The 15,216-nt window shown below is 45.3% G+C and overlaps 1 protein-coding gene across 2 annotated transcripts in view; it reads right to left on the bottom strand.

Annotated features, from left to right (window-relative positions):
• Window positions 1–3,312: 3,312 nt before the first annotated feature.
• LOC142582395 (uncharacterized) overlaps window positions 3,313–15,216 on the bottom strand; it is a 31,458-nt gene continuing 19,554 nt past the window's right edge. For both annotated transcript variants that reach the window (XM_075692073.1, XM_075692081.1), the window contains 2 exons: window positions 14,082–14,207; window positions 3,313–3,721 (listed from right to left, as the gene is read on the bottom strand). In XM_075692073.1, coding sequence (XP_075548188.1) covers window positions 3,365–3,721; window positions 14,082–14,207 — 483 coding nt within the window. In that variant the 3' untranslated portion in view covers window positions 3,313–3,364. The remainder of the gene's footprint in view (window positions 3,722–14,081; window positions 14,208–15,216) is intronic.

Raw genomic sequence — 15,216 nt, 5'->3', positions numbered from 1 at the left:
TTTTTTCACTTTCATTGCGGAGCTGTGCATAGATTCGGTAAAAATGGCGGCTGTTAAATGTGTTGCAGTTCCATTCAGATACACTTAGCAAATAGAGGCCACCGAGAGTCAAGGTGAAAATTTCTACCCACAAGCACCAGTGACTGAGGGTGATTTTCCAAGCAGATGATTTCCACAATTTTAGGAAGAACCTCCTATAGCGAGGAAGGTATTGATAACCTAGTACTTCCACCTTCAGGTTTTGCTTGAAAGACACTCACAATTTTATTCAAGGCCAGACAAGTGCATTTATAGTTGCCACCTGCTGGTAATGAACAGAGAGAGAGTACTACAGATAACACTGAGAAGCACCAGTCTCTCATCTGGTAGAAATAATTTTACTGATGGCTAGGCACGCATTCAGTAATTTCTTGTTCTCACTGGGTGAACAAGGCAAGCACTGATGCCTGCGTGCCTTTCTTGCAGTATAGGCAAGGTGCAACCATTAAGACATTTTAGCCTTAATGAACCAGTGGTAAACACAATATTTATGAATGTCACAGTAGTGTAGGAGGTCGTAGTATAATCCTTTTCATCGCACTCCTTTTTTAACCGCTATGTTTGATCATGTGATGCGGCATCCATTGCTTGCCTCAGCTGGCCTCTGACGCAGTGCGACAAGCCACTGTTTTGGAACTTGTCACTGACAATGACTGCACAACATGCGTAAATGCGACATACACATCCTTCTGAGCTTGCTATACGCTGTCCAAATGGTGCAAGCACTGCCATACGATCCGCGTACTGGAAAACAGGGCCAGAAATATTTTAAGAGTTGCAGTGATATGTATATTTAGCCACTGCAATTAAATAAGGCTTGCCATCATTCACCCATCGCTTTTTTTTCCCAATGGCTTGCAAACCACAGGTTGCCATGTTCATGGTTCAGTAACATTTTCTGGTGCGGTATTTCCTTACATTATTTTCTACGTAATCGCTAGCGAATAAGTTTGTTGCACTAGATTTGTTAATGCTGCACTCCGAGCTTAAAATATCCATCGTTTCGAAGTTTTGTGGTGTAGTAGTTGAGAGAAAATATTGTTTCACTCATTTATGTTGTGGCTTGTGACGAAACATTCAGCATGGAATAATCTTGCATAACATATGTAAGCATTCGGTCAGCATACTCGTTAAATGAGCGCAGTTGATTGTAGCTGCGGTCTCCTACGTAGCGTAGATACCGCGAGGTGCTGCAACAAGTCCACTGCCTAAGTGCATTGCAGTTCCCTGAGGACAACCGCATTTGGCTTACGTTTGGCACGTCATAGGCACGAAAATAGGAAGCAGTGGCATCCACGTTAACTACCAAATCTAAATTTGAACTGCGAGCCACGGTGACATTTAGAAGGCAGGAGCATTGTGGGTAGGCCTGCTCCACTGTAGCCTTCGCAATGCAAGGTATTGAAGGAGCGAAAGCACCCCAAAGGCCATGTTTGATTGCCAATAACTCTGCTTCTGCTGAACACATTTAATTGCGTTTCGCCACAAAGTATTTCTGAAATAGCCTATTTTAAATTCAAATGCATTTCTCCTCTTTGATAAAAAGCAGTTCAGGGCCCCTTTAACACCAAAGGTCAAGGGTTAGTAGACTTTTTTGGACCATCGTTTAGTCATGCCAACTCCAGATATTCTGCCTCATAAGCCGTTTAATCCTTTTGCATTAGTAGTTACAAGCATGAGCTAGTGTCAACTAAATTTTTGGTGCTATCTAACCGCCACAATTCACCACGAACTTTGCCTTTAATAAAATTGGAAAATTGTTTTGCCATAGCAAAACCTTGGTTTAGTTAGATGAGAGTTTGGTATATCATTCTATTGTTATGCTGAGAGGAAACAAGGATAAGAAAGAACCTAGGAGCACAGTAGCTACAGTAAAGCAGAGTTAACGGAAGACCATTAACGAGTGGTATTTCTTTGCTGAATGCCTCTCCACTGCGAAGCTGATCATCCTTTGCCACAAAGCTCCATGTAAGGATGCCACAGTTGTCAATCCACTAACTAAAAAACATTTACTCGAGTGTGTATGCATACAGCATATTAAGCAGATTTCTTTACATGAGTTTAGCATCCTCAAACTGTACAGTGTGTTACAAGGGATGCAGTAGTGCTGGGGTTCCTTGTTCACTTCGGCCATCTGGCAGCTTTTAATGTGCACCTAAATCTAAGTACAGGAGCATTTTCACATTCCACGGAGGTGACATGGCAGGTCTTGAGGCAACAAATGGCTAAGCTCTGGCATAAGTGAGCGAACTAGCCAGTGAAAAGGGTATATAGGGTACATATGTGTACAATGCACCGTCCACAAGCACAAAGTAGCTGAACTGCCAAATTAGAAAACACCCAATGTACTAAAATATCTTACTTGTGCAGAAAAGTGTCAAAACTAAGTGTTCGCGCCTAAGGCAGTTTTCAAGTGTAGTATAGGTCATCAGTGGCAAGCAATACCAGTAGTATGGCAGATACAATTCACCTCCGTACTGACAAGCCAAGGTTAGAACACATTATGGTACTGCTGGTCTCATGGTTGCAACAATTCTTGCAGCGCAGCTTTCAGAAGCCTCCATCCTTGGTACATTTTTTTCTATTGCAGTTATGCTTTCACGGAAAACTGCATTGCAACAAGCCATACCTTTTGTTGGTACCAGGCAAAGTAAGTGGGTTGCAGCGAACAATACAGAGGTTATTTGTGGCAAGGTCGTGTGAATTTCTTATCCAAAGGTGGATTTTTGTGGGCCCTTCTCGCAGCTAATTTGATAGCACAGTGCACACTATCCTGCATTTTGCAGCAGCCAATCCTGGAAAAGTTCTTGCTGCTACACTGGAAGCTCAACAGTAAAGATCATGGTCAATCCAAGGAAGTGGAGAAAAAAATTGAATTAACCAAGCAGTTGCCTTCTCCTAGGCCTGCCACACCAGCTGTTGCTGGTGTAAGCTAGACAGCAAGGCCTACTGCTTGGGTGTGGGGTTGTAAATTAGGTATGTATGCCAAATTAGTTCTCACAAGTAGCTTTGAGCAACAAATTTGTGTACATGGACATCCCTTTTTTGCTGCTGCTAAGACCTGCCTGCAAGGTCACATATGTGCAACTTCAGCTGGCTACAGCAGACAGATTTCCGAAATAAAAATGTGATGGCATTTGAAAAAGCAAATTTGTGTTGCATGAAATCTTCCCCAAGTGAAAGCAATTTAAGAAGCATCCAAATGTTTTATTAATCTTCTGGAAATATGAAAAGAGCATGCAGAACCTGTGTACAAATATAGTAACAAATACATGAGCATAAAACGTCATTTATTTTTCTTCCCATTATCTATTATGTATAAAAATTATGGTGCACTTGCTATCCAGATGCTGTTGTTTCTATGGTCAAAGTATGGCTTAAACATATCTCGTATTTTCGTCGTGTACGACCAGCTTGTCAACATAGGGCTGACTTTACTAGCACATAGCCACTCGGAGTTGACATCTGATGTGTTGCTCATGACCAAATCACTTTTGCAAGTAACAAAATCCTTTGGTAGAAGCAGCCAGTTAATCTCTTCATTTCTGATGTCTGAAGTCTTCATTTCACTGAATGTTCTTGTCAGCTTGAAAAGTTCATTCTTCCCAATGTATTCATTGTTCGGCAAAAGCCAAGATGATTGGTCTTGTACCACACGGTTACATTTAGGGTGGTCTTCCACCTGTAATCACCAATAAAAATGAAAGACATTAACACCACGAACAACTTGGGCAGTACCAGTGGATATAGCACTTCAAAGAGGACTGGTAAGGTATACCAAAGCTATCACCTTGCCATGAGAATGAACTTGGTACAGTAGAACCTCATTGATATGATCCCATTGCACACGATTTCCCAGCGGCAACATTCCCAATCCAGAACAAAAAATGACCCACACTTACAGGCATGCTTTGTTTACTGGTTCATACATTACAGGAAGCCACTATCTTTCGGCACAAACGTGAAGTACATTGCCAAACTGCGATCGTATCGTATGTTTTTTGGCCGCTAGATCCAATGTAAACAAGAAAAGGTGCGAAACCCACACAATCAAGAACAGCTGCAACAGCTTCCCTGCTATAAGCACTTGCCCAGCTCAAGTGAAAATGCCAGCCTGCACTCTGTTTACTATTGTGGTACTAGCAAATCTCTTCCCGGATCAACACACACTATTCACAGCTATTACCATCAACCCTACTGTGAAAAGCATCTTCACCTATTTCACAGTGCATGGGGTGTAGTGCCGTTGGAAGCACACTGCATGCTTTTAACAGGCAGTAACCCAAATGCATCGCTGTTCCCTGCTGCAGGCAGCTTGAAGTGAGCGTCACGTTTTGCTCTCGCAGCACTGTAGGCTTAGTATTCTAGTGTCACCCACCAGCTTGATTTCGTTTCAATTTCCCATCGCTGTCCTAAACACTATGCAATATAAAAATGACAATGTATGTCTCGTGGCCACAATGATTCGCGTCGAGTTGGCAAGTGAAAGCCCCACTCAAAAAAGCCGCTGTCCCAGGCTAAATACGGAGAGCACAAAATTAAAGGGACACTAAAGTGAAAAATGATTTCTTCTGCATCAGTAAATTACCGTTCTACAACACCAAAAACACCACTCTTACAACGATAAGACGTTTGGTAAGCCAGAAAAAGCGCAAGAACGAAATACGGGTGGCGACTCCTACTCAAGTTCCCGCACCTGGGGGCTACGATGTCTTGGATTGTGATGGCATCTTCTAGGGCCTACTTATTATATATATTGGTACAGATTGACTACATTGTGTTCTAAAGGAACCAAATATTAAACATGGCAAGTTTCAGAAACCTTCACTCAGCCAAAACGGCCCAAATGCGAAAACATACTTTGGAATCTGTTTGGAATCCATACTTTGGAATCCGTTTGCATCGATGCCTGATGGCCTCGATGCAAACGAGGTCTGTCGACCAACCCTTTCGAAAACCACACTGGAAGGGGCCTAGTGTTTTGTTATTTTCTAAGAAACAGATTGGGCACCAGTTTATCATTTTTTGAATAGGTTGCACAGACAGCTTGTTAGAGCTATTGGTCTAACTGCTGGCTAGAACTGGTCCTTCCCTTGTTTAAGTATGGGTATAACAATAGCTTCTTTCCAAACAGGTGAAATGTATCCAGCTGCCCACATAGCACTGAAAAGAGACAGAAGTGTTTTTAAGAGTTTCTGAGTGTACGTGTTTGGTCATTTCATAAATGACGCAATCATTACCTGGCACCGAGTCCTTGCAACTATTGAGAGATGCCTGAAGTTCAGCTAAGTTGAACCGGCAATATTACGCTTTATTCCTTCCACATTTGCTTTCAAGAGGCTGTCACTATGCATTTTCTTTGAACCGCAGGAAAGTGTGTGTGTTCAAAGTGCTCACCTAGAAAACCTGCCCGATTTTCCAGGCCATCTCCTTCGGTATTGACTAGGGGTAGAGGATGAGACTGTCCAGCCTTTTAATTTGTTTACCCGGTTCCAGACCTTCCTCTCATCAGTGAATGAATACTAGATATTGTAAGGAAGATAACGAACATGAGCGCAGAGTCAGCAGCATCGGCAGCATCAAGCGCGCAGCAGATGCTCGAGCTAGGGGACTGTGCTCGGTGCATCCTAGAACCGGCGGTCACTACGAACGTCAATAAATCTCCTTTATAAATGGTGGAGCCGTGCGGGGTAACTTTCCGCTCTACCATCCTGGAACTCTGTTCTCGGACGCTACCCTCTGCCATGCCGGACACCGACCAGCAGACTCTTCCGTTGCCACCCGTCCCATGCGCTGGCACCGTTCGCCAGCGGGAGCCTCCCATTTTCCGTGGAACCGACGACAACGACGTTGAAGAGTGGCTGTCTTCCTATGAACGGGTGAGTGTTTACAACAAATGGAATGACTCAGACAAGCTGGCTTACGTATCATTCTACCTCGTGGGCATGGCCAGTCTAGTTCAGAAATCATGAGAGGGATATCCGAACGTGGTCGGCGTTCAAGACACATCGATTACAGAAGTACTTGACCGACCCGCCGTAAGGAAACTCCGAGCCGAGCTGCATTTGCGTACATGCGCACAGGACACGGGTGAAACATTCACTAGCTATATAGAAGACATTCTCGATTTGTGCAGGCGCGTGAACACTGCCATGACTGAAGCGGAAAAGATAAAGCACATCACGAAGGGAATCGATGATGACGCGTTCCAGATGCTTCTGGCGAAGGACCCGCGCAGTGTTGGCGACGTTATCAGCCTGTGCCAGAGCTATGATGAATTACATATGCAGCAAGCTCTGACAAGGTGACATCCCACACCAAATGTGGCATCACTCTGCAGCCTGACCACCGGCCCCGAACAAGCTTCCCTGATAACCCAAATCAAGGATTTCATCCGCGAAGAAGTCGCACGACAGCTATCTCTGGTGTCTGTCACTTGGGAGTCTGCCAGCACTTTGCCGTCTCATCTCCGTAATGTGATTCATGAAGAGGTCGCGGAAGCGCTGCCGGCTGTTCACCAGCAGGATGTCGTGACTGCACCAGTCACCTATGCTACGGTTGCTGCAATGGCTCCTCGCAGTGTGCCCGTGCGTCGCTTCCAGCAGCCTGTGCACCGCCCTCCCCCTCCCGTCCCCTGGACTACCGTTGCCATCACTAACCCATGGCGCACGCCGGACAATCGCCCTATATGCTTCGCATGTAGGTATCCCAGTCATCGACAAGCGCCCTATGTGCCGCCCGATCCAAACGCGCCTTACGGACCCTTCGACTCATCACCAGCTTGCTCCCAGACTGATCGCCGTCCTCGCTTTGAACGCCTCCGATCACCTTCCCCACGTCGCCGATCGCTTTCCCCTGTGTGTCGACGACCCGTTTCTAACGAAGACTGAAACTAGACGTCACAGTTTCGGAGGCAAGAACTGCGCAAGTGTCGACATGCCGAATCCTCCTCCTTTACCTGCCTATGTCATTGATGTGTTTATCAAAGATGTAGCTACGGTCGCCCTCGTCGATACCGGTGCCGCTATTTCAGTTATGGATGCCAGGTTTTGCAATTCACTTCGTAAAGTGACGTCTCTGTCTGGATTGTCGCTTCGAACGGCAAGTGCTCAACCCATTCGCCCTACCGCTGCTTGTACTGCCCGTGTGACCATACAGGACGTTTTATACACGATTGAATTCATAGTTCTTTCATCGTGCTCCCATCTGCATGGTGGTCGCTACGAACTTCAATAAATCTCCTTTATAATATATACTTCTCTCAACTATCTCTCTTAGCTCGTTAACGGTTCTTCTGCCCATGACTTTGCTTGTTTAAAATTTATGAGGTTTTCGGCAGTTGGGCAGTCACATAGCAGTCTCCAAGCTTTGTTTTGTTTTTTTCCTGCCTTTTGACATTCGTCATTCCACCAAGGGATGCGGCATTTATTAGAGAGTCCAATCGTTTGTCGGATGCATTGTGTGGCAGCGTCAATTATAAAACCTGTCAAGTAAGCCACAGCATTGTCTATATTAAGACCAGCAATGTCCTCCCTATCTAAACGTGTACATTCTCTGAATAATTCCCAGTTCACCGAGTCAACCGTCCATTGAGGAGGATGTGGGGAGAATTCATCTTGTGTTGTGAGACATACCCCTGTCACATGGGCACCCGCAAACTCCATTGAACTCCTTCGTCTTTAAGCCAATGGAGTTGCGCTCCGTGTCACACGGTCTCCCTTACGCCAAGGAAATTAAATGGACATTTTGGGCAAAGGCAGTTCGGCAATGACCATTACGGTTGGATGGAGTACTCTCGTTCCCAGGTAGCTACAGTTGCGCAGAAAACCACGCTAGTAAAATCGTCGTAACTGGTTCATTTACAAATTTTAGCATTATTACTTTTTTTTTGCCTTGGGTTTATATGCCACATAATGGAAGTATTAATTTTTTTTAAAGGCATCAGCGCCTGTACCCTCTACACCAATACATCGCCACGCCGCATCGGGAAACATCGTTCCGCCATTTCGTTTGTTTTTATACGCACGCGAGCTGCACACGTCGTTTAAGCCGTACGGGCACGCACTTTCGCTGCCGAAGCTTCAATGTCCACTTCAATGCCGATTATTGTGGCGATGGCGACCTTTTTCACATCTTCAGTTTCATCACTCATCTAGAAGCAGTTGAGCTCACCGCAAAACACAGACACGCACGATTACACAGCGGAATCACTACTCGAAGCGCACCGGCCCAACAACGTGACCTGCGCTGCCACGCACGAAAGCAAGAGCGTAGTGTGGCCAGCATCGCTTGCAACTTCGCTATGCTTGGAAAACAAAAGTCTTGCAGTAATGCACCGCAAAGTTTGTCGCTGTGATTTTATATTATTACATACCGCGTTAAAAAAAATACAGATAGATTACTTGAACGGCGACCGTATATGTGAATAGTTGCACGTGGAAGTAAGCGTAGCAGCGCCGTTTCTATCCCATGCGGCACCCGTCAAAAGCTCGCACTGTGCCATGTAGCACAGCCGCAACTCCATTGCCATCGATCTCCGTTAGGGAGTTTCATGCTCAACGGAGTTCGCAGGTGCCCGTGTGACAGGGGTATTAGAACTATCGGGAAGTGGTCACTTCCGTAAGGGTTCATAACATTCTACTCGAGGTATGGCAGGAGAGTGCTGGATACTATGCTAAAGTCAATATATAGCTGCCCACCACAGCAGCTTCACCGCAATACTTGCCCACCTGTCTCACGTGAGAACATCAGGGAGCACTCAGTTTCTCATTTTGGTACCAGCAAATCTTCTCCGGGGTCTTCGCACGCAGCATTCACAGCTATCACCGCCAATCCTACTGCGATAAACATCTTCACCTATCTGTTTCACAACGTAGTGCCATCAGAAGCGCAGTGCACATTTTTAATAGGCGATAACCAAAACGCGCCGCCGTTCCCTGCTGCATTCATATACGCGTTCCGACCGCTAGATCCCATGTGAAAAGAGAAGACACGAGGTGCGAACGCGATCGAGAACAGTATACAGCCGCCCGTCTCACATGAAAACGACGGCACACACACTTTCTTACTCCAGTATCAGCAAATTTCCAGCTACGTCTTCGCACACCAGATTCACAGCTATCACCGCCAAACCTTTCGTGATAAGCACCTTCACCTATCTGCCTTACAGCGCGTGGTGCCAATGGTAGCATACAGCACGCTTTTAGTAGGCGATAATCTAAACTCTCCGCCGCTGCCTGCTGCAGGCATCGCTATGTAGGCATGTTTCCCTTCAGCAGCATCCGGCATCGCTCACCAGCTCGGTTTCATTTTGGCTTCCAGTCGCCCTTTTAAAAAAAATACCACGCAATAGGAAAACAACGAAACGCGTCTCAGGCAGCCGGAGCACCACCAGCTCAACCATTGGGATCTCATGGCGCAATGATCCGCACGACCCTTCTTATTACGTAGATGTCAACAATAGTTGAGGCTGTTAATAAATTTTTTTTGTTACTCTGGATCGTACGTTTTCCCGGTTAGTATGTTTTTTTTTTCCAAAACATATGAATGAGGTTCTACAGTGTATCAGAGACTCGCTGAATTAAAACAGACACTATGCATGGCTCAGCCCTTAAATTATTTACAGTCACTGAAAGCTAATTCGGACTTGTAGAAGACCGCTAGATGTCAGAATACAGTAGAACCTCATTGATGCGATTCCGTTGCATACGATTTCCTGGTGCCTGCAACTGAGAACACTAAAAATGACCCACTACAGTTACGTTTCTTTTTTACCGGTTCATACGTTCCAGGACAACATGATCTTTCAGCCCTAACATTCAGTTCATCGCCAAACCGTGATCGTGTGATATGTTTTCTGGCCATTAGATCCCATGTAAACAAGAAAAGGCAAGAGCCGCGCGCAACTGAGAACAAACAGTAGCCGCCTGCCACAACAGCTTCTCTCCGCTGAATTCACCCGTCAGTCTTACGCACAAGAAAACAGGCGCACACTCACTTTCCTATTCTGGTATCAGCAAATATCTTCCGCAGTCATCGCATGCTGCATTCCCACCTATCGCCGCCAACCCAATTGTGATAAGCACCTTCACTTAACTGTTTCACAGCGCGTGTGACAGTGCTGTTGGAAGCGTACTGCACGCTTTTAACAGGCGACAACCCACACATGCTGCCGTTCCATGCTGCAGGCAGCGAGGAAGTGTGCGTGATGTTTCGCTCAGGTGGCATCGTATTCCACCGTCGCCCCGAAGCATGATTTCATTTTTGTTTTGGAGAGGAAAATGACAATGTGCGATTGAAGGACAACGGTCGCTTGCACGCATCGGCATCTCTTGCCGCAACAATTCGCGCCGAGTGGGCACGTCAAAACTTTCCACCAAAATGGCTTGCCACACTTGTAGAAACTGCACTTAGGCTGGATTCGCAGAACACAAACGTAACCTTGCCGAAGCCACGAAAACAACAATGCACGCGTCATGGCACTCGACCCCCACCACCTGATCAGCGTGCATTGCCATTGACATCTTCTGCTGCAGCAATTAGTGTAACACATTAGTGTATTACGTAGGTGTCAACTAAGTCTGCCCATATTTTTTTTAAGTGACTTCAGATCATACGTTTTCTCTGTTAGTACTTTTAGATTCTGGGGTTTTACGTGCCAAAACCACAATTTGATTATGAAGTACGCCGTAGTGGGGGACTCCGGATTAATTTTTGCCACCAGGGCATCTTTAATGTGCCCCCCAATGCATGGGACAGTTCTTTCTTGCGTTTTTTTATTGCAACAGCAATTATATGGACACTGCAAGTGCACTTGTGCCGTCAGCGTCACTGAGATTCCGTTTAACGTCCAAGCATGATAAAATCGTCGCCGCGTGCGAGGGTGAGCCGGTGATCGCAACTCAATCTCATGCTTCCTTCCCGCTTTCCTCCCCAAATGAGGAAGCGTGCAGTCTTTTGGCAGGCACAAGGCTCCGGGTCACTGTATCTGCAATGCCATCTGCAACGGGGACAAGGTCCGCCGTGGGAAACAGGGTGTGCGCATTCTACTCAGGGCGGCGCAGTCGGCCCGCGGGCACCCGCCTGGGCCGCTGTATTCTGAAAGTCATCTGTGATGTGCACAGAGCCCACCGCACGCTGTCTTTTTGCGGCTTTGTCCGCGTTGAAGCAAGCAGCAGGACAAAGGTCAATTTGCTCAGTGCTGTTGCCATGCTTACTCACTCCAGTGTTTTGATAGAGAGCTTCTGCGGTCATTGAGTGGGATGTGTTCAGGTTTGCTTGTGTGCGCAGAACACCATGCTTATTAGTTTAGTTAGTATGCCTAATTTTACAACTTTATACGGCCAATAAAACTACTATACTTTCTTAGTATAGCTGTCCACTAATTTGCTATCGCAATCAATGCTTCACCTTTTGGGCGAAACTGCAACCGTTATCAAAATGTACGAAGTAAGTTCTACTGTAACCAGCAATTCGAACTATTAGATTTGGCAGAAAATGAGCTACTTATTTCACAAGTGGTCCATAAAGATGTGTCGTAGTCTCAGATACCTTCACTTCTGCAAGATTTCACGTGACTAGCACCTGATGCATCAGTGCCTACGAGTGACGGCATTCTTGGCACAGTTCTAAGCATGCTGTCATCCGTTGACACGTCTCACGCTACAAAACAAAAAATAGTATCTTCGAAAGTGAGAGGACAAGAATACAGCCAAGTTTATCAACGTGTTGCAGCGTGCACGTACACTTGCCTGCGACTGGGTCAGTTTGTATTTCAACCATTGTCATGCTTTCGTTACAGATAGACAAAAGTACCGTCAATGCATAAACTGAAGCTTCATGTCCTGGCAACATACCGGAAGTCGACCGAGCTGCAATAGGTGCATGACCATTGTCCGGCGCTTCCCTCACTTGAAGCCCTCATCGGTGCAAACACAGAGAGTGACTAACAGCAAATGCAGGCTTTCAACACATAGCAGCTTGGTTGGGCGCTGTCGGTTTCAAGGAGGCACTGCCAACGTGGCCGACAACCATGCAGAGAACGTATTAAAACCAAAATATTGCTATTCTTCCTCGATTCTGTGGCCAAATTGGCACGCTGGAGGCAGTCGGAAGCGTGCAGCTAAAGTGCCTAAGCATGGTTAACATTCTTTATCTTTTTTTATATTATAGAGAGTACACTTGATATTTTTGTTGTAAATATATGCCAATATCGCAACGTATCATGTGGGAACAAAGCCATGTGAAAGGGGATTATAGAGTTAAACCTAGATATAACGAAGTCAGTGAAATCAGTAATTTGTTTTGTTATATCAAAATTTTGTTCTATAGAAATTCAGCCTTTTATGCAATATATACACAGTTGCCAATGGATTTTTCTTACACTGAAAGGCGCCGCAGAATTTTTCAAATAATTGGGCAATCAAAAAAAGCAAATTTGATTTAGCAAATTCATTTTGATAAATTTAGAGTCGGTGTGAATGATGTGATTTTATGCCATGTACGGCGGTATGAAAAGGGAAGCCAGCCACGCATTCGCGTGAACTCCGGCCCCACAGCTGATAGCGTCGCCGCACTGGGACGATGTATTAAGAAAAGCGCCGGCAAAGGGGAGAGAATGCTTCGTCTGCCTCTCGCTTCAACGGGTCACCGCAACTAAAGATTACAAAACCTCCAATATTAAATGCACATTAAGACAGCTTACATGGCACCACGCCATCTCAGCACACCCAGCCTTTGCACATGCGGCAATTACCTCTAAAGCCGGGTGCACGGCTGCATATGCACTCAACAGCACTTACAGCCATGTGCAGCCACGGCCAAGATGCGTGCCTGAAATAGAGACACACGCCAACTTACCCCCCACTCTCGCATGCGCTTGATCGCCTTACCTTGAGCTCGCTCCCCTCCCCCGCTTTCCCCTTGCTCGCGTGGGAAGGTGGCACTTGTGAAGCCACCATCTTTCTTCTCTCACCCTTGCACACTTTCACTCACACCTAAAGCACACAGTGCGCAGGGCACGAGGTGCCCTCTGCTGAGAGACAGTTACTGTGATGCACTTTATCCTACTTTCACCTCTTTTCATTAAGAATCTCCTTGGAGAGGATCTTATCGCATTTGGACTTAATACGGAACACAATACGGCTCTACTTCAGCGGTTGCTTTTGTCGCGCGGCGCGCGATTTGAGAGGTGCATGTGTAAACAGCAGTTTATAATTCAATCATTTGATGATCCGAGTCCACGGAAGTTTGCATTTATTGTCTCGGAATTCCTTTGCGGTGGCGGTGAAATTTTGTTATGCTGAAATTGCAGACAAACGCACTTCATTATATTGAGGTTTTGAATACATGTTCTATGGACAAGAGGTTATGAAAAGCTAATTACTTCGTTATATCGAGAATTTCGTTATATCGAGGTTTAAATGTAATATATAGACACCTATGAGCCCTTTGCTGGGACTGGGCTATAGCGATGTTATACCCAAGAAAATGTATGAATAAGGAACATATCAGCAGGGTTCTACTGTGTTTTCACCAATTTGCTTTAGTAAGCCAATTTTTGTCCTCGTATCAAGGGTATTCCAGCACCTAATTATCGCAAGAGCTGAAGAAAGGCATTGTATGTCGAAGTTGTGATGGCAACTACGTGCTGTAGGTTTTGGCCCAGGAAATGCTATACGGACATTGGAAAAAAAATTTCACTTTTAGAAAATGAAGGCTCTGCATGGCCACCACAGTTCCCCGAATTTAAAATTGTGTGCAACATCACCGCAAGCATTGCCCACAACATGCTTCATGCCTCATTTGTTATTTTAAAGCATCTATATGGTAGGTGAGAGATGTGTTGAAGTTCCACACAGCAGACTGTGCTTCGTTTTCATAAACCTGCTGTTTCTAGGAGAGAGATAAGCAAGGTTTCTAGACTTGGATTTACACATAGCCTAGTTGACATTCCATGCTTGAAATTTCTGAATGATGCTTATGTATAAAAATAAGATAGCATGGCTCTTCCGACACTTGTGATACCGGAGGAAGGAACAAACCAGCTTATGAAATGTGCCAGGCGTGTCGTCCTCATCCATTGACACCGCCTCAATGGAACTGGATGTTGCCGAGAGGGACTTCGGCAAGGAGGCAGCCACCACTTCATCCTCACCACTGCAGTTATCCTGCCACAGAAGGATATAAAATATAACAATTAGCTGCCTTGAAATGACTAGCAGAGGCAAGCCTGCTTAAAGCTTTGATTTGATTTTGATAAAAATGGCAGAGGTAGTAGTAATATTTCTGCGATGTCAAAAATTTTACTGTTATATCTCAACTTCATTTACAAATTTCTTCTTTTGGGCTTGTCCCAAGCCTGTACAAATTACAAAATTACTCGTTCAATTCACTCGTTCAAAGCACCGTGCATTCCAAAATGAATAATTGAGGGCGTGACATCCTTAGATTGTTTTTAGTTCTCATTTTTTATGAGGTGACTGTACAACAGGCTGACGGAACTAGCTGAATCATTAAGTCAGAAAAAGTTGCACTGGAAAAGCAAGAATGTCATGCCCTGAACTGCACTTGAAAGAAATTGTAAAAAAAAAGCTAAAAACATAGACCCAGCAGGAACAGCTGAGCAGGAGGCAAGAAAAAGAGAAAATGGCTTTCAAAGGTGTACCTTTGATTTAAAGTTATGAAAAGGCAACAGGGCTGTAGTCATCGACGTCCTATCAATTGCAGGGCTTCTGGAGTGTTTTGCCTTTAGTCTGAAGGGCTTTTCTTGCCTTTTTTCCCGCAAGGCAGCCTTTTCCGCTGCTCTGTGAGGAGGAAGTTGGCCAGGTTGCAGACCAAATGTTGCATAATATCCCACAAAAGCACGGTGGGTCCCAGGAATGTATTTGCATACAGCCTTGTTGATGGCCTTCTCTAGTGGAGCAGGAGGCTTACCCGTTAGCACCACTCAGATAATGCCTGTGTCGCATTCAATAGAACATTTTTGTCTTTTTGTAGCAGTGACCAGATGGCTAAGCGAAGGCTTTCAGCAGCATTTTGAATTTTGTTTCCTAGACAACTGAGGAGCTAGCTGCACAATAGAAATGCACAGCAACGCAGCTGAAAATATGCATGGCTTGAAAGCCAACACTTATGTGGAGGTTTACTCGGTGTTTTTGCGGCCTAATGTTTGCACCA

This window comes from Dermacentor variabilis, chromosome 1 (assembly GCF_050947875.1).
Source record: "Dermacentor variabilis isolate Ectoservices chromosome 1, ASM5094787v1, whole genome shotgun sequence".
Taxonomy (NCBI): Eukaryota; Metazoa; Arthropoda; class Arachnida; order Ixodida; family Ixodidae; genus Dermacentor; species Dermacentor variabilis.
The sequence above is the reverse complement of the archived record's forward strand: the minus strand, read 5'-3'. Positions and strand labels throughout refer to the sequence as shown.